The sequence below is a fragment of the Mandrillus leucophaeus genome, unplaced genomic scaffold (assembly GCF_000951045.1).
Source record: "Mandrillus leucophaeus isolate KB7577 unplaced genomic scaffold, Mleu.le_1.0 Scaffold268, whole genome shotgun sequence".
Taxonomy (NCBI): Eukaryota; Metazoa; Chordata; class Mammalia; order Primates; family Cercopithecidae; genus Mandrillus; species Mandrillus leucophaeus.
Window position 1 is genome coordinate 1,966,266 of NW_012102787.1, and position 19,978 is coordinate 1,986,243.

Sequence of the window (19,978 nt, forward strand, 5' to 3'; positions counted from 1 at the left end):
TACAATGTAAATACTAGCAAGTAGTTGTTATACTGTGTTAGTTTTTTGAATTTGTGTTCTTTAATTGTTTTTCTATCCCCAGATATTTTTTATCTGTACTTGGTTGAATCTACAGATGTAAAGCCCACGGATGCAGACGGCTGACTGTGGCTAGAAAATGTGCTGCAGGGAGCACGTGCAAACAGCTGATGAGCACCTGAAGCCACTGTCTGGAGCAGCTCGGTGTGCTGCCTGCAGTTCACCCATCAGTCAGTGAGTGCCTTGTGTGTGGTGTTGGGTTGGCTCTGAGGGCTTGGGGCAAGGGGACATTGGATGGCCATGAGAATATAAGCTGGAGTTAAGTACTGCCTGGTCCTTCCTCTGCTGATGAAATTATTGCCCTGGAGACCCTGTATTGCTGCAGGGAAGGCCATGAGGCTGAGGAAGAAAAAGGAGAGTGATAAGAGAGAGAAGGCTGGTATATTTAATAAAGGAAAAGAAGAGTTTTGTCAAAAAATAGTGTTTTTGGCCAGGTGCGGTGGCTCACGCCTGTAATCCCAGCAATTTGGGAGGCTGAGGCAGGCGGATCACCTAAGGTTGGGAGTTGGAGACCAGCCTGACCAACATGGAGAAATCCCATCTCTACTAAAAGTACAAAATTAGCCGAGCCTAGTGGCGCATGCCTGTAATCCCAGCTACTTGGGAGGCTGAGGCAGGAGAATCGCTTGAATCCGGCGGGGAAGGGTTTGCGGTAAGCTGAGATCGTGCCATTGCACTCCAGCCTGGGCAACAAGAACAAAACTCTGTCTCAAAAAAAATAAAGTATTTTTAAAAATTGGTCTGGAAGTGTTATAGTTCATTAACTCAGTCTGGATCCTTAATATGCTCTGATGCTGGCCCTAACTGGTTCTCTCAGGCCTCTTTATAGATCCCTCCTACATCCTTGTCCTATAAAAAGGGCACAGATACTCTCTGCATTAGAGCCACACGTTGTTAGTGGGAAATAATGTTGATTAAGAACATTTACAAGCAGCAAAGTAGGGAAATGTCATGGCTTTCTGAGCTCTCATGATAGCAGTAAGAGGGATGCATGGTTGGCTCGAGCCCAAAGCAGAAAGGGCTCTAAGACAGGGCCCCTCCCCTCAAGGTTCTGCCATAGGAACTTCCGGGTGGAGGAAGTGGCCTTGTTGCAAAGGCTCAGCAGCTGGTACCACCTGTCCTGCCATCAAGCTAACTGGGGACCTGCTGAACCAGCTCTCTGCTTAGCTAAGAGAGGATAGAAAATGCGTGTTTGAGGCCTTCTGGTTTGCTCTCTTTGGTTATGCCCAGGCTCCTGGCTCCTGGAGCTAGCCCAGGATCCTCTAAACAAGAAAGAAAGATATTTTCCAATCTGGGCATTAGGAGCCATGTCCTTTCTACCTCCCCAATTTAATGCTTTATTGTACTGTTCATTTTGATATACTCAGCCCCAGAATATCTCCCTTTAGACAATTTGGTCTTTAAATCAGCAAGTCACTACAACTTAAGTATCTAACCATGCTTAGCTTACGTTGACCTCGGGAGACATCACATATTCTGCCTTTATTTCTATATGTTGAATGTTTTTGACACCTATTAATTGAAAGTACATTAAAGGATGATTCATATAAGAGGATATAATCATGACTCTCACATAACTATAAAATGAACAGACATTGAAGATTTTATTTAACTCATTATTTAGTTAAGGGACCAGTAAGATGTTACAACTGGTTCAAATAAGGACTTGATTTATAGAGATTTATACTCTCCACAGCACAAAAGGAATAATTTGCATAGCTATGGACAGGAAAGATATGCGTTACTATCAGTTTTCTACGTGTTAACATCTACTATTAGAGAATTGTAAAATAGCCTAAAGACAATCAAAGGCATACATCCCTATAGGATCAGACAATCCCTGGAGGTCCCGCTCGACAAGGCTCAGCATTCTATTGAAAGAACACCCAGTAATCTATTTTGCTCATTTCAAAGTTTGACAATTTTTCCTGACCATCTTCCCTCTCCTTGTTATCATATATAATTCTAAAGATTATTCTTGATCACAGAAAAAGGCTGGGCTCCTTAGGTTTGGCTAACTACTTCTACAGTGCATCAAGAGAGTTATGCATCATAGAGGCCTCCTTCGAAGTTTGCTTTGCAAAACCTAGAGTCATACAGTGTTGAATGATTCCAAATTAGCTTCTGCCTAGAAGTTATCATAAGGCATCTTAGATTGGACTTCTAAAAGTGTCTATTCTTTTCTTTTTTGGGGACGGAGTTTCACTCTTTGTTGCCCACACTGGAGTGCAGTGGCGCGATCTTGGCTCTCTGCAACCTCCACTTCCCAGGTTCAAGCGATTCTCCTGTCTCAGCCTCCTGAGTAGCAGGGATTACAGGCATACGCCACCATATCTGGCTAATTTTTGTATTTTTAGTAGGGACAGGGTTTCATCATATTGGCCAGGCTGGTCTTGAACTCCTGACCTCAGGTGATCTTCCCACCCTGGCCTCCCAAAGAGCGAGGATTACAGGCATGAGCTACCATGCCCGGCCATGTCTATTATTTTCTATCCTGCTAAAATTAGGAGACTAAGCCCAAGAAACTCCACTAAATTTTACCTGCAGTACCTATAGATTTGAGTGAATTCCTTTCTTCTAGACATTTCAGAAAAATATCCCCAAGTACTTGCCTGGAAGTGACTTTCCTTACTAACTGTAAGACTGGACACTATAAACTGGACCTACCTCAGTTTTCCTGAGAGGACATTGTAGGCATTGGTTCCGTAAGTACAGCCAAGCTTTATTCCTTAAAATGGCTTGTCACACTTCACTAAATTAACATTATTCTCAAATAGGGCATTCAAGGCAAGGCTTTCGTTGCGTAACTGATGCTTCTGTGTCCGGAATTGGTGGGTTCTTGGTCTCGCTGACTTCAAGAATGAAGCCGCAGACACTTGCGGTGAGAGTTACAGTTCTTAAAGATGGTGTGTCCGGAGTTTGTTCCTTCAGACATTCAGACGTGTCTGGAGCTTCTTCCTTCTGGTGGGTTTGTGGTCTCGCTGACAGGGGTGAAGCTGCAGACCTTCGCAGTGAGTGTTACAGCTCTTACAGGCAGCATGGACCCAAAGAGTGAGCAGCAGCAAGATTTATTGCAAAGAGTGAAAGAATAAACCCTCCACCTGTGTGGAAGGGGACCCCAGTGCATTGTCACTTATAGCTGAGGCAGCCTGCTTTTATTCCCTTATCTGACCCCACCCACATCCTGCTGATTGGTCCATTTTACAGAGAGCTGATTGGTCTATTTTACAGAGAGCTGATTGGTCCATTTTACAGAGAGCTGATTGGTCCGTTTTGACAGAGTGCTGATTGGTCCATTTTACAGAGAGTTGATTGATCCGTTTTGACAGAGTGCTGATTGGTATGCTTACAATTCTTGAGCTAGATGCAGAGTGCTAGATGGAGAAGTTCTCCAAGTCCCCATCAGGTTAGATAGATACAGAGTACCAATTGGTGTATTTACAAACCTTGAGCTAGACGCAGAGTACTGATTGGTGTATTTACAAATCTTGAGCTAGACACAGAGTACTGATTGGTATATTTACAAACCTTGAGTGAGACACAGAGTGCTGATTGGTGTATTTACAAACCCTGAGCTAGACACAGAGTGCTGATTGGTGTATTTACAAACCCTGAGCAAGACACAGAGTGCTGATTGGTGTATTTACAAACCCTGAGCTAGACACAGAGTGCTGATTGGTGTGTTTATGATCCCTTAGCTAGACATAAAAGTTCTCCAAGTTCCCACTAGACTCAGGAGCCCAGCTGGCTTCACCAAGTGGATCCTGCACCAGGGCTGCAGGCAGAGCTGCCCGCCAGTCCCGAGCCGCGCCTGCACTCCTCAGCCCTCAGGCAGTCGATGGGACCGGGCGCCATGGAGCAGGGGGCAGCTCAGGCTGTGTGGGAGCCCACTGCAAGGGAGGACTCAGACATGGCAGGCTGCAGGCTCCGAGCCTGCCCTGCAGGGAGGCAGCTGAGGCCTGGTGAGAACTCTTCCCCTAAGAAGGTGCAGAGTCCTCCTTTCTCAGCAGTGAGGAGGTCTAGGCCTCGGTGGTTTTGGAGAGTCACTGCTGCTAAAGAGTCTATTTGGGATTGTAAAGTAAGGATAGATTTTGTTATTTCTTGCAAACTATCTGAGAAATCCTTTGAGAGTGTGTGGCAGTAGGATAATGAAGTAGATAAACCAGCTATTCCGGTTCCTGTAGCAGCAGCAGCCATTCCTAACCCTATAAGTAGGGGTATTAGTTGTATGGCTCCGTGTTCACGGACTTGAGCTTTGAGGGGTACTGATAAGGTCTGATTTCCTTGGGCAATATTAATATTGGGACTTAGAAAGACTAAGATGCAGGTGCTAGTCCAGTTACTGGGAAGGCAGATACAGGCCGACGTTCCACATAAGAAGAACATGCCTTGGCTGGGTAGACATTTAGAAATTTACCCCGGGGGCTTTTAAAGGAATAGGGTACACTGTTTTTTCTTTACTACTTCCATCTCTCTTTCTTTCTCTTCAACTTCTCCTTTGTCTCTCTTTCTCTCTGACTCCCTCTTTGTCTCTTCCTCTCTTTCCTTCTTGCTGGTCTTTCCCTGCCTCTGCCAGCTGCTTATGCTGCTGTTCTCCCCTCTCCTTCCCATTTTGATGGCTTTGGCAGTGTAAGACTGCCACCTCCTTGGGTTTTTGCACTGTGTGCAATAACTCTGTAATTTCCTTGTGGTATTTAATGGGGCTTCCCCCAGAGGTTAGGAACTCCCTTTCTTTCCATATTGCAGCATGGGCATGTAGCATTAGATAAGCATACTTGCTATCTGTATACACATTTATTCTTTTTCCCTTTCCCAGTTCCAAGGCTCAGGTAAGTGCCACTAGTTCTGCTAACTTGTCACTGGTCCCTGGGGGAAGAGGCTTACTTTCAAGTACAGTTATATCACTAACTATGGCATAACATGCCCTTCATATCCCATTCTTCACAAATGAACTTCCATCGGTATATAGGTTAAGGTCAGGATTAGCTAAAGGGACTTCTAAGAGATCATCGCGGGTGGCATAAGTCTGGACTATAATTTGGTGGCAGTCATGCTCGATTGGTTCCCCAACCTCTGGGAGAAAAGTGGCAGGGTTGAGGGCCATGCACATATGTATTTGAAGCACTGGTCCCTCAAGGAGTAGCGCCTGGTATCTAAGCAGGTGGTTGTCTGATAGCCATAAACTTCCTTTGGCACCTAGTGTGCCATTTACATCATAAGTAGTCCAGACAGTGAGATCCTTTCCTTGTATTATCTTGATAGCCTCTGACACTAAGACAGCCACTGCCACAACTACCCGTAAACAGTGAGGCCAGCCTTTTGCTACTACATCAATTTCCTTACTTAGGTATGCCACTGGTTATGGGGTTGTCCCACGAGTCTAAGTAAGGACTCCAAGAGCTATCCCTGCTCTCTCTGTGACATATAGAGAAAAGTTTTGTCCTGTGGGAAGGCTTAAAGCTGGAGCTTGTACTAGGGCTTGCTTTAAAGTTTTGAAGGCTGTTTCTGCCTCTGGTTCCCATTCTACTAGATGAGTATTTGCCTTCTGTGTTTCCTTGATTAGAGTATAGAGGGGCCTGGCTATATTGCTGTATCTGGGGATCCATAGTCGGCAAAAGCCGGTAATTCCAAGGAACCCTCAAACCGTTTTAATGTCTTAGGGCAAAGATAAGTCAGTATAGGCTGTGTCCGTTCCTTGCTGAGGGCCCTGGTCCCCCTGGCTAAGATTAGGCCTAGATATTTGACCTGCTGTAGGCAAAGCTGGGCCTTCGACCTAGACACCTTGTATCCTTGATTAGCTAGAAAGTTCAAGATATCTAGAGTAGCCTGCTGGCATGAGGCTTCCGAACTGGTAGCCAAAAGTAAATCATCCACATACTGAAGGACCAGAGTGCCTGGAATTGAGAAGTGGCCTAGATCTTGGGCCGGTGAATGACCAAACAGATGAGGGCTATCCCTAAACCCTTGGGGCAAGACCATCCATGTAAGTTGGGACGTGTGGTCTGTGGGATCCTCAAAGGCAAAAAGAAACTGAGAGTCAGAGTGCAGGGGAATACAGAAAAAAACATCCGTGAGGTCCAGAACAGTGAACCATTCTGCTTCCTCTGGTATTTGAGAGAGCAAGGTATAGGTGTTGGGTACAACTGGATATAGAGGAATTACTGCCTCATCGATGAGTCTAAGATCTTGCACTAGTCCACTGACCGTTCAGTTTTTGTACTCCTAGAATTGGGGTGTTGCAGGGACTGCTGCATTTCCTTACTAAACCTTGAGCTTTTAAATGTTTAACAATATCCTGTAATCCTTTATGAGCTTCAGGCCTTAAGGGTATTGCCTTTGAAAAGGAAAAGTGGTGGGTTCTTTTAAACTGATTTGGACTGGGTGGGCACTTTTTGCCCTTCCAAATTATCCTTTCAATGCCTAGACTTCAGGGTTGATTCCCTCCTCAAGTAGGGGACAACAAATGGGTAACTTATTCCCCATATTCATGTAGATAATAGCTCCAGCCTTGGCTAATATATCCCTCCCCAATAAGGGTGTGGGACTCTCAGGCATAACAAGGGCATGTGAAAAGAGCAAAGTCTCCCAATTACAACTGAGGAGGTGGGAGAAATACCTGGTTACAGGCTGTCCCAGGATTCCTCGGATGGTAACGGACCTTGAGGACAGTCGTCCAGGACAGGAGATTAACATTAAGAAGGCTGCACCAGTGTCCAGGAGAAAGTCAATTTCCTTGCCCTCAATGGTTAAGCATACCCGGGGCTCAGTGAGGGTGATGACACGAGCTGGCGCTTGCCCCGGGCACCCTCAGTCCTGTTGTTGGATCATCTGGTTGGGGGTTTCTGACCCAGAGAACCTTTGTCGTCTGGGGCAGTGCACCTTCCAGTGATTGCCTCAGCATAGTGGACATGGATGAGGGGCAGTTTGTTTCTCATTGGATAGTCTTTTTTAAAGTGTCCTAGTAAACCACACTGATAACAAAGCTTACTGGGTGATTGGCCTGCTCCATTTTCTATCCTCTCTGAACCACCAAGGTTTGTTTGTCTGAGGGCCATGACTAAGGCTGTGGCCTTTCTCTGATCTCGCTTTTCCTTTTGGGTCTGTTTCTCTTGGTCCCTATTATAGAACACCGAGGTTGCCAGGTTTAATAATGCCCCAAATTTTGTTCAGGGCCCAGCGCTTGCTTTTGGAGCTTTCTCCTGATATCTGCGGCTGACTGGGTAATAAAACTTATCTTTTAGAATCAATTGACCCTCAAGTGATTCAGGTGACAGGGGAGTATATTTTCTTAAGGCCTCCCGTAGCCGCTTGAGGAAGGCAGAAGGATTTTCTTCCTTTCCCTGGGTTATGGTGGACATCACTGAATAATTCATGGGCTTCTTCCTAATTCTCCTTAGTCCTTCTAGAACACAGGTCAACAGATGTTTATGACTCCAGTCTCCATGATCTGAGTCAAGGTCCCAGTGGGGATCCATACTGGGGATGGCTTGCTGACCGGTAGGGAATTTGTCCCTTTCTTCGGCTGTCATTCTATCATTTACTTGACTGAGATACCAGGTATCTCCAAACTCTCGGGCTGCAGCCAAAGCTGCATTCTTTTCATTAAAGGCCAGGGTTTGATCTAACGGTAGCATGACATCTCTCCAAGTGAGGTTCAAGGTTTGCCCTAGACCCTGTAGGACATCTACACACCTATCAGGATCATCTGAAAACTTCCCCAGGTCCGCCTTGATCTGCTTTAAATCAGAGAGGGAGAAGGCGACATGTAGCCAGGTTGGGCCAAATTCCCCTCCCCCTATGGTTTGAAGGGGACATAACCAATAGCCTGGGGGTTTTTGTGGTCCTTTGGAGATTTCTTTGCTTATTTCCTTCTGGTCAGGGGAGAGTAGAAGAGAATTATCACTAACAGGAAGTGAAGTTATAGAGAGGCTAGGATATGGGGGTTAGCTGAGAGGTCCTCCTGTGGGATGTAAATTGTAAGCTTTGCATAGTTGTGTATTCTCCCTCAATGAAAAGAAAGCTTGAACATAAGGTATTTCACTCCATTTGCCTTCCCACTTACAAAAAAGGTCAAGCCTCAGGATAGTATTATAATTTGTACTTCCCTCAGGTGGCCATTTTTCCCCATCAGAGAGAGAATATTGCAGCCAAGCCATAGGGCAGAAAAAATGAGCCACCTCTTTTTCAGGGTTTGTGGGTCAAATTGGTCCCAATGGCTTAGGATGCATTTCAAGGGTGAGCCTGTTGATGCCTGAGTGTTTGCCATCTGAAAGACAAAACTGCCTGCGATTTCAGTTTGTTTTGTTTCTCCCCCTTCCCAAGAATCTGCAATGGTCCCCGGACCCTGCTGATCAGAATAGTTGCGCTCACTGATGCAGCAGCAGAAACAACCCCTGCCCAAGAACCTGCAATGGTCCCTGGACCCTGTTGATCAGAATAGTTGTGCTCACCGACACAGCAGCAGAAACACTAGTTTTTCCCCCAGACCACATGGAGGACCAAGGAAGGTCGGATTTAGTGGCCCTTACCAATGCATTCTCGAAACCCTGTACCCTTGCCTGTCTACCCAGACCACATGGAGAACCAGATTGAGAAAAATCGAATTTAGTGGCCCTTACTGATGCATTCTTGAAAACCTGTTAGAGTCCTAAGCATTCTCCTGTTAGCATTAGGACTTTACCCCTGTCCTATAAAGATGTTATACCCCAAAATTGAAGTGGAGGGCCATACCCTGAGGGAGGGAAGGGATCTCCAGGGTTGGAATAGTGACACCTTTTGTCCTCACTTACATGAACAGGAAGGATACAATTGCTGAGGCTCCCCATATCCTAGCTTTCAGGAATAGCTTTTGTTAGGCCTGTTAGTCTGAGCAGGGATCCTGAAATTCCAGGTAGTCCCTGCTATGACAGGGCTTTGGGCAAAAACTGTCTTTCTGATTGGTGAGTCTGGGTGCCTAAAGAAAGTAACAGAGTCTTGGAGTTCATATTAGAAGTCATTCTTACAGGAGAAACTAGAAAACCACCAGAGACAGGGAGCGATTTTTAGAAGCGGGACTAACCTCAGAGAAGAGAGGCAAGAGGAAGTTTGTCTGGCAGGCATTAGGACCCAGGGGCAAGGGTCAGAGTAGATAGAATAGATGGGCGAGTCTCACTTGGGTGACATGCCTTTGAGAGTTCTGCTCATGGCCGCAGGGTCAACCAACTTGTCAGGACCCTGGAGCTGCATGACTTTCCTCTCAGTCGACCCTCAGCTCAGCCCAGAAGTACAGCAAAAGCGGAATCTGGTTCTGGGCAAACCAACGCTCCCAACTCCAAAGGGTCAGGGGTTGTTAGAGAGCCCTTTCCCAAAAAGCCTGACACCCTTGTCTTAAGTCCGGTGGCCGCGCTAGTCGCTTTTAACTGGCCAACAAGTACCCGGTATTTAACCCACAAATTCTAAGGAAAAATAGGCCAGAATAGCAAGCGAAAGGGGTCCGTTGGTGCTCACCACTCGGTGATAGTCAATGTCCCACTGCTTGGTGATAGGTGGAAGTCTCACCACAATAGGCGAAAGTGTCAGCACTTGGGGATAGGCAATAGTCCCTTTGTGGTCGCCAAAATGTATTCGGAATGGGTGGGTTCTTGGTCTCGCTGACTTCAAGAATGAAGCCACGGACCCTCACGGTGAGAGTTACAGTTCTTAAAGATGGTGTGTCTGGAGTTTGTTCCTTCAGACATTTAGCTGTGTCTGGAGCTTCTTCCTTCTGGTTGGTTTGTAGTCTCGCTAACAGGAGAGAAGCTGCAGACCTTCACGGTGAGTGTTAACAGCTTTTAAAGGCAGCGTGGACCCAAAGAGTGAGCAGCAGCAAGATTTATTGCAAACAGTGAAAGAACATAGCTTCCACCAGCGTGGAAGGGTACCCCAGTGGGTTGCCACTTATAGCTGGGGCAACCTGCTTTTATTCCCTTATCTGACCCTACCCACATCCTGCTGATTGGTCCATTTTACAGAGAGCTGATTGGTCCATTTTACAGAGAGCTGATTGGTCCGTTTTGACAGAGTGCTGATTGGTGCGTTTACAATCCTTGAGCTAGACGCAGAGTGCTAGATGGAGAAGTTCTCCAAGTCCCCACCAGGTTAGCTAGATACGGAGTACCAATTGGTGTATTTACAAACCTTGAGCTAGACACAGAGTACAGATTGGTGTATTTACAAACCCTGAGCTAGGCACAGAGTGCTGATTGGTGTGTCTAGCTAAGGGATTGGTGATCCCTTAGCTAGACATAAAAGTTCTCCAAGTCCCCACTAGACTCAGGAGCCCAGCTGGCTTCACCTAGTGAATCTCACACGGGGGCTGCAGGCAGAGCTGCCCACCAGTCCCGAGCCCTGCCTGCACTCCTCAGCCCATGGGTGGTCGATGGGACTGGGCGCCATGGAGCAGGGGGCAGCGCCCATGTGGGAGCCTTGGGCCGTGCAGAAGTCCACCACAGGGAGGGGGGTACTTGGACATGGAGGGCTGCAGGTCCCCAGCCCTGCCCTGCAGGGAGGCAGCTGAGGCCTGGCGAGAACTCCAGTGCAGTACTGGCCCGCCGGCACCCTCTGCAGCTGCTGGCCTGGGTGCTAAGTCCCTCACTGCCCTGGGCCAGCGGCGCCAGCCAAGTCCACGACTGCACCCTCTGGAACTTGCGCTGGCTCGCCAGCATCTGGCACAGCCCGGGTTCCTGCCCGCGCCTCTCCCTCCACACCTCCCCGCAAGCAGAGGGAGGTGACTCCAGCCTCAGCCAGCCCGGAGAGGGGCTCCCACAGTGCTGTGGCAGGCTGAAGGGCTCCTCAAGCGCCCCCAGAGTGGATGCTGAGGCCGAGGAGGCATCGAGAGCAAGGGCTGCTAGCACGTTGTCACCTCTCACTTCCAGTTGTATTTTGGCAAAAGGGAGGACAGATTCTTACTAAACCTATGCAAACAACTATATTGCCAAGAAATGTTAAGAGACTGGGTAAGTTTCTGAATTCAAACAAGGAGAATCGTGTCAGTGAGAATCATATATCATTCAAGAATACTTCATTTTGGTTTATCAAAGCAGAATTTAAAAACTTATTGTGAATTACAGATAGCATAAGAAGAGAAAGACAAAGCTTCTTACGATCTGGAAACAGAACCTTAAAACAACTACATTTCAAATAACCCCAACAAAATTTCTCTCATCAATTCGTTCAGTCCTGTGTAATTAATTCTCATTCTGTTGTATCTTGGGTTAGCAGTTGTGTGAAACTGCTTTTCAGCTATAGAGTTCTGGGAATCCTGACTCAGTTTACCAGTACAGTCTGAAAGTTATCAAAACCATATCAGCTCAGCTTTGAAGAGATAATAGTTTGGAGTACCTAGAACAGTCTCTTCCACAAGGCTCTGAGACTGTCTTTTGATGAAGACACAAACTCTGGCCTGTAGATTATAGCAGAGTCTTGAAGTAAGCATCAAAGCAAAAGAAAAACTATCTATAAATAACACAGACTTGAGGCTAAAATTAATTTATTACTGGTATTTTTGAAATGTGGAAAGTGCAGTGAGGTTCATGATAAGAATAATGCAACTGACAAGGAAATTTACTTATTTCTGTGCCAAACAAAGACAAAAAAGCCTCTTCCCCAGTTGCCCTCTCAATCTCAGCCATATAGACAGCCCACGCAGGTACCAGGCCCTGAGGTTTCAGGGATTCAGCCACAGGAAGTGGGGGCAGGGAGCTGTTCAAATCCAGCCCTCAGCTAAAGCAAATAATAATGGCTGTAAGCTTAAAATAGATCCAGGGAGGAGCTCATTAATGTGAACATAGAAAGCAGTTCTGCACCTCTGGCCTTATTCCTTTTGGAAACTGCTTTGGTCCATTTTTACTTTCCTTTTATTCAATGCACCAGAAAGTAAGACTTTCACCAACATTTTTACCACATTTGATGATGAACTAATTTAGACTGGCCAAAATAATTGTTCCACTGGGACACAGGAATTCAACCTCAGTTCAGAAAATCCCTGACATCTGACGTAGGAGGATTTATAGGTTTAGTGGAAATTGCTTTCTCCTGCTCTCCAGATTGCATCCTGTGGGTTGATTTTTTTTGCATGAGTAAACATCCTTCTAATAATGAACAGACCAATAATGTCTTAAAGAGAGAAAAAGAACAACATTTTCCTTTTTGCTGTTTCTGGAGAGAGCTGTTTGAATTTGGAAACCCATGTTGACTGTCCCAAATATGAAATTTGGCATCTTTCTTTTGTGGTGGGGATGGGTTTTGGCCACTGAAAGCAGAGTGCACTGGCCTGGAAGAGAAGTCCACGAGATGTCTAAGAAAGGCAGGTGAGTGGACATTTACGGATAGAGGATTTAGGAAAAGAGGGTGCGCAAAGTGAGCTTACAGTATTGTTCTAGAAATTGAGCATCATTTCCAGCATATGGTGTTTTGTGTAGATGCCTTTTTCTTCCCTTTCCCTTTGTTCTCCTGCTGCCCTGCTTTTAGAAGGTTAGAATTATGTTTTCTTTTTAAATGATGCTAGATTAGATTATTTTATCAGTGCATATTTTAAAATTCCTTATGAATTGTCCTAGGTGAAAGGTAGGTTCTGGAAAATAGAATATATGCACATTAAAAAAAAATCAAGGGCAATTATTTGCTGTCTGTGTCCTAGGGTTGGAACAAATCTGTGAATTTTCAAATTACTAATGGGACCTATATTTCATGAGAATGATTCTGCTGTAATTATTTCTGTTAGATTTGTGAATCACTTTTTAATATTTTAAAAGAAAACAGCTTTCTCCAAGCTGTATGACTAGAAGGATCATTATTAGATGGTCCACTACCTGTAAACTGGGAGGGCCATGGATGGAGGTGCCTGCAGGCAAGTGTTTGCCTGTGGTCAACACCAAAGGTGCATGCTGCCCTGTCTGCCAGCACTTGCAGAGGGAGCTTAGACAGGAAACCAGGTTCCCCACCAGCCCCTTAGCACTCGGCCTAGCCTGGGCCATTCTGATGGCAGCACTGGCAATGTCTATCTGGGATGCACACCTGCTTGCCCCGCATCAGTCAATAATACAGGAGACTTGGAGACAACCTAATCCAGTGCTCTCTTTGTACTGATGAGGAAATGGAGACAGTAGGGCATTGTTGATTCTTGGTCCTTTATTAGCCTTAGCTTCAAATTGAACTTCACCTTTCTTTGAGTGTAAATATAAATAGAGTCTGAGAGATCAGGGAATATGAAAAGAAATCTAGCTTTTGGGAGTTTGGGGTTAGGAGGAGGGCTGTGTGTCTAGCGCCTCAGTGTCCTCCCTCTGGGGCTGGAGGGAGCCCTCCTCACATGGGCTCCCAGCCAGCCAGCTGTAGCTCACAGCATTGTTTCAAGCTGTTCTTAACAACATCGCAAAACTAGGAGCTGAAATATCCAGTGGTCATGGTGAGCCCTGGGATACTAAGGGAGGCCACTGTGCCCTATTACCATCAGAGTCAGAAGGTGCTTGGGCAAACACTGGAACTTGTGGAGTGGTACAGCCATAGAGATTATTTGATCCAAATGTGCTTATAGGGATTAAAAGCCACAACAACAACAAACTCTGTTGGTCTTCATCAAAAACTTTTCCCAAGTCAGAGTTAGAGTGGCAACCTATTCACAAATATCGGTGATTAAGAAGTCTAAGAGAGTGAAATAGACTTTCTTTTAAATAATTTATTTTAAACATTTATATTTTAATTGACAAATTATGATTGTATATATTAATGGGGTGCATACAAAATGATGTAAGGATATATACATGCAATGTGGAATGATTAAGTTTAATTAATGTATCCATTACCACAAATACTTACTATTTTTTTGTGGTGAGAACATTTGAAATTTACTCAGCACTTCTGTAATATACAATACACTATTTTTAACTATGGTCACCCTGCTGTGCAATATGTCTCAAAAAACTATTCCTCCTGTCTAACTGAAACTACCTCTTGGCCAACATCTCATACCCTCAATCTCCCAGCCTCTGGTAACCATCATTCTGCTCTCTGTTAATATGATTTCTATTGTTTTAGATTTCACATACAAATGAGATTATATGGTATTTGTCTTTGATGCTTGGCTTATTTCATTAAGCCTAATGTCCTCCAGGTTTATCCATGCTGTTGCAAATGACAGAATTTCTTTTTCTAAGGTTGAATAGTATTGCATCGTATACCACATTCTCTTTATCCATTCATCCATTGATGGACACTTAGGTTGTTTCTATAACTTGGCTATTGTGAATAATGTTGCAATGAAAATGAGAGTGCAGATATCTCTTCAACAAACTGATTTTAAGTCCTTTGGATATGTACCTGGACATGGGATTGCTGGATCATATGGTAATTCTGTTTTTAGTTTTTAGGGGAACCTCCGTCTAGTTTTCCATAAAGGCTGTGCTAATTTACATTTCCACCAACGGTGTTACAAGGGTTTTCTTTTCTCCACATCTTTGCCAATTCTCGTTATTGTTCATATTTTTAAGTTTGTTTTGTTTTTTGTTTGTTTTAGAGACAGGGTCTTGCCCTGTTACCTAGGCTGGATTATAATGGTTTCACTAATTTATGAATACCTGGCTAATTTAAAAAATTTTTTTCTATAGACAGGGTCTCACTATGTTGCCCAGGCTGGTCTTAAGCTCCTGGCTTCAAGTGATTCTCCCACCTTGGCCTCCAAAAGTGCCAGGATTACAGGCATGAGCCACCATGCCTGGCCATCTTTTTGATAATAGCTATTCTGACTGGTGTGAGATGATATCTTATTGTGGTTCAGATTTGCATTTCCCTAATGACTAATGATGTTGAGCATTTTTTCATATATCTGTTGGCCACTTGTATGCCTTGTTTTGAAAAATGTCTATTCAAGTCCTTTGCCCATTTTTAATCAGGTTACTCGTTTTCTTGCTACTGAGTTGTTTTTCTTCTATATTTTAGATACGAACCCCTTATCAGATGTGTATGCCTTACAAATATTTTCTTCCAATCTACAGATTGTCTCTTCACCGCATTAGTTATTTATTCTGCTGTGCAGAAACTTTTTAGTTTGATGTAACCTCATTTGTCTATTTGCTTTTGTTGCCTAAGCTTTTGGAGTCAAATGCAAAAAAGTCACTCCCTAGACCAATATTGTGTAACTTTTCTCCTATGTTTTCCTCTATCAGTTTTACAGTTTCAGGTCTTACACTTAAGTCTTTAATCCATTTTGAGTTGATTCTTGTATATGGTGTGAGATAGAAGGTCCGATTTCATTCTTCTGCGTGCGGTTATCCAGTTTTCTCAACATATTTATTGGAGAGACTTTTTTTTTCCATTGTGTGTTTTTAGGACCTTTGTTGAAAATCAATTGATTGTAAATGTATGGGTTTATTATTAGGCTCTCTCTTCTGTTTCACTGGTTAATGTGTTCATCTATATTCCAGTTCCATGATGTTTTAATTACTATAGCTTTGTAATATAGCTTGAAATCAGGTAGTGTGATGCCTCTAGCTTTGTTTTTTCTGCTCAAGATCATTTTGGCTATTTGGGATCTTTTGTGGTACCATATGAATTTCAGGGTTTTTTTTTATGTTTATGAAAAATGACTTGGAATTTTGACAGGGATTGCATTGAATCTGCAGATCACTTTGGGAGTATGGACATTTTAACAATATCAATTCTTTCAACCCATGAACATACCTTTCCATTTATTTGTGTCTCCTTTAATTTCTTTCACTGGTGTTTTACAGTTTTCATTGTACAAATTTTTCACTTCCTCAGTTAAGTTTATTAGTTAGTCTTTTTTTTGTAACCACTGTATATTGGATTTTTAAAATTTCTTTTTTTAGGTAGTTTGTTGCTAGTGTATAGAAACACTTCTGATTTTTGCATGTTGAATTGAATCTGCAACTTTCTTGTATTTGTTCATTAGTTCTGACAGTTTTCTTGGTGAAGTCTTTAGGGTTTTCTATGTATAAGATCATGTCATCAGCAGACAGCAACAATTTCACTTCTTTCTTTCCTGTTTCTATACCTTTTCTTTCTTTCTCTTGTCTAACTGCTTTGGCAAGGACTTCTGGTACTATGGTTGAATAGAAGTGGTGAGAGTGAGTCTTGTTACTGATCTTAGAGAGTGAAATAAAATTTCTTTGTAATTTTACTTTTAAAAACTTTCATTTCTTTAGTTATGAAAGACACATATAACTATTATTTAAATTTACCAAAAAAAAAGAGAAAAAAATTTTTAAAACATCCAAGAATTGCCCGCAATCTCCAAACCCAGAAGTAACCTTGTTAACATTTTTGTGTATTTTCTTCTTGTCTTTTTTGGTAAGCATATACTGAATACTAAGTAGTTTGGAATTATGCTATACATATAGTTTTATAACCTTATTGTATTTAATATAATATTGTCTGCATGTTTACTTATTTTAAAAGTCAATAGAATTATCATTTGATTGGCTGCATAATAATGCAAATATGTAAATTAATGCACAGTGTGCTACCATTTAAGTGTTTTTCTCTATTTACAGACATTTGATTGCTTCCTCTTTGTTATTACAAATAATCTGTTTGTATGTCTTTGTATATAAGAAGAGTTGTTCACATACATAATTATTTAATTAGGATAGACTCCTTGAAGTGGTATGGATCAAATGGAACAAAAACATTGAAAGCTCCAGATACATGTGGGCAAATTTCTTTCCAGAATATTAGGTGGACCCAACTTATACCCCACCAGCCAGGTTAAACTTCATTTTTATGTAGCCTAAACTTTTAAAGGGCTTACTGAATTTCATCCATACTCTAAATCCATAACCTGCTGGTAATTTGTATCCAGGCTTCTTCACATGGTCATGCTAATAAAATAGCTTAGGTAAACATGGGCACACCAGAAGGTGAGTCTAGTGAGGTGCCTAGGGTGCAAAACTGAAGGAGGTGCTTACATGCCCCAGAGAGTGACTGGCTCTTAACATTTTACTCCCTATGCACCTTACCTACCTCACTATAGTCTCCACCCCAGCAAATAATTCATGTTTTCCCAGAATCTCCATGGGAGGCGTATCCAGATAGGACCCATCTTCACCAATCATGCAGAATCAAGATCAGAATGCCAGGGCACTGGGCAATGTTTCTAGAATAAATCAAAACTTACTGTCTCAGGCCGGGCATGGTGGCTCATGCCTGTAATCCCAACACTTTGGAAGACTGAGACATGAGGATAACTTGAGCCCAGAAGTTCAAGACCAGCCTGGGGAACAAAGTGAGACCCCGTTTCTATAAAAAGTACAAAAAAAGTAGCTGGGCATGGTGAGATGTGCCTGTAGTCCCAGCTACTCAAGAAGCTGAAGTGGGAGAAAGGCTTGAGACTGGGATGTCAAGGCTGCAGTGAGCCGTGATCATGCTACTGCACTCCAGCCTGGGCCCATCTGACTCTGTCTCAGAAACAAAACAAAACAAAACGAAACCCAAAACTTACTGTCTGTCCTCTCCTCCTCTCTTCCCTGGAAGAATGGAAACATAAGCTGCCTACACTACAGGCCCCTGGACAATGCCAGCTCAGGCTGTGGGAGGGCAAACTGATCCTACCAGAAGCTGGAAGTACATTATCATGCATTCTTTGTCGTGCTAAAGAATTCACATTTATTCTGAAGGTAAAGAGGAGCTGAGTGGTCTCAGCCGATTTCCATTTCAGAGAGACGATGCTTCCTTACTCAGCAGCATGATGGAACACCAGGAAGGGGGCTAGAGGGGAAAGAGAGAAAGTAATGCAGAGTCTATGACCAGAGTCTGAGGCCAGGTAAGAGCTGGTGCATAGCTCATTCATAGTGGAAAGAACAGGATGGGGATGGGGGAGGAATGAATATGAGAGATTTCAAGGAGCTAGAATGGTCAGAATCTGATTGGCTTCGGGGTAAGAGAGAAGTTTAGGGTGAATGTTCAGCAGGTATTTGGATTGTACGACTGAGTAGATGGTGGTACCAGGAAGGAGAGCAGGCGGAGGAGTAGGTTTGGGGATGAAGGTGGTGAGTTTGGTATGAACATATGGACCTAGATGTGCTTGCAAGATACCAAGAGAAAGCTGTCCAGTCAGCAGGAAGGGATATAAGTCTGCAGCTCAAGAAGGAAACTGGGCTTGGAGAATTAGATTTAAAGGAAGTCCCCATAGGTGGCAATGGATGAGGTGGCCAGAGATAGCATGTGGCATGAAATAAGGACCGGATCAAGGACAGACCTTGGGGAAGAGCAGCATTTGAGGAGAAGATAAAGGAAGGGGACTCAATGACGGAAACTGGAAATGAGTGACCAGAGAAATGGGTATAGAACTGGAACACAGAGGTGTTGCGGATGTTAAGAGGTACATTTTTCCCACAGTTATCAAGTGCTTATTACAGGGCAGGCACTACATTGGGCAGTGAGCTCTTCACCAATCACTCAATGAGATGCAGGCTGTGCCATCAGAGGCTTTCTGACTAGGAAGGGGTTCTGGCGAGGTGTCAAGGGTTTTAAGAAGGAGGGAGTGGTCAGATCACTCCAAGGTCAAAATCAACTAGTTAGAGGACTGAGAAGTGAGCCCTAGATATGGTAGCTACGTGTCATTAATGATCATCCCACGGAGAGACAGATGTCAGTGGCTTGAGGAGAGGAGAAGAGAAAATGGAGTGAATATAGACAGTATTTACAAGAAACTTGGTGTGAACTGAAAGACTGAGATGGGATGAAGGTGAAAGAGGAAGACAGGAGAGTTTTAGGGTAGGAGGGACTTTGGAGGTTTCAAAGGATGAAGAGAGGCCAGGGGTGGCAACAATGTGGCATGAGGTGTTGCTGTCAAATCCCTGTCATGTGTAACAAAGAGAAAGCTGTGGGATTATGGACTGGGTCTCTGATCGACCTAAACACCTTAAAATTTTATTTTCTCTGAAGCTAGTAGCATTCTCTTAGTCTTGTCCCTCTGCTCCCCAGAAAGTTTGCTTGAACTTTTGAGTCCCCACTTTGTGCTGCCTGGTCCTTGTCTCCCTGCTGATTACAACCTGCCTCTCCTCCTTGCAGTCTCCTAAGGCCTCTGCACCTTCTGCTCCATGCTCACAACGCCATTCTCTTTCTTATTTCTCTGACCTGTTTTTTTTCTCCCTCCAATATTTAGCAGAGGTGTCACCTCCTCTGAGAAGCCTTCTGTGGCCCTCCCTCACCCCCTGCCTCTCAAGTCTCAATTAGGTGGCTTACTTCTGAGCTTCTGCAGCTCTCCACCACTCTTCTGTCTAAGGACTAATCACTCAGCATTGCCTTTTTTATCTCATTTGTCTCTACTCTAGACTGTGAGCCCCTTGAGGGCGCATTTATCCTTGTTTCGCCGCAATCAAGAACAATGGTGAATGTTCATGAAATGTTGGGCATGAATAAATGAGTGAATCCTGACCCTTGCTATTTCCTGTACTTCATTCATTCATTCAACAAATATGTATTGAGGGCACTATACTCCAGGCACTGTGCCCATGGCTTGGGAGGCAATGGAAAGCAGAAGAGACCTGCTCCTCCCCTCGAGGTGCTGACAGTCTAGTGGGGGAGATAGACGTTAGTCAGACCATTTTTGTGAATACAAAAATCAAAAATTTTGCAGAAGGCTGGGCATGATGGCTCACACCTGTAATCCCAGCACTTTGGGAGGCCAAGTGAGGAGGATTGTTTGATCCCAGGAGTTCGAGACCAGCCTAGGGAACATAGTGAGGCTCCATTTCTACAAAAACAAGCAAAAGTACCCAGTTGTGGTGGCACACACCTGTGGTCCTAGCTACTCGGGAGGCTGACGTGGGAGGATCACTTGAACCTGGGAAGTCGAGGCTTCTGTGAGCTGAGATTGCGACACTGCATTCCAGCCTGGGTGACAGAGTAAGACCTATCTCAAAAAAAA

General features: G+C 44.1%; 1 protein-coding gene across 6 annotated transcripts in view; it reads left to right on the forward strand.

Moving 5' to 3' along the window:
- Positions 1-69: 69 nt before the first annotated feature.
- Positions 70-19,978, forward strand: part of GABRR1 (gamma-aminobutyric acid (GABA) A receptor, rho 1) — a 52,031-nt gene continuing 32,122 nt past the window's right edge. For 3 of the 6 annotated variants that reach the window (XM_011984438.1, XM_011984435.1, XM_011984437.1), the window contains exon 1: positions 11,828-12,404. Coding sequence is in view for 4 of the 6 variants with exons in the window: in XM_011984435.1 (XP_011839825.1) it covers positions 12,283-12,404 (122 nt within the window). In the remaining 2 variants the exon portion in view is untranslated. Of the gene's footprint in view, positions 253-11,827; positions 12,405-19,978 lie in introns of those variants that run through there. The other 3 variants (XM_011984436.1, XM_011984439.1, XM_011984434.1) reach the window with 3 other exon arrangements.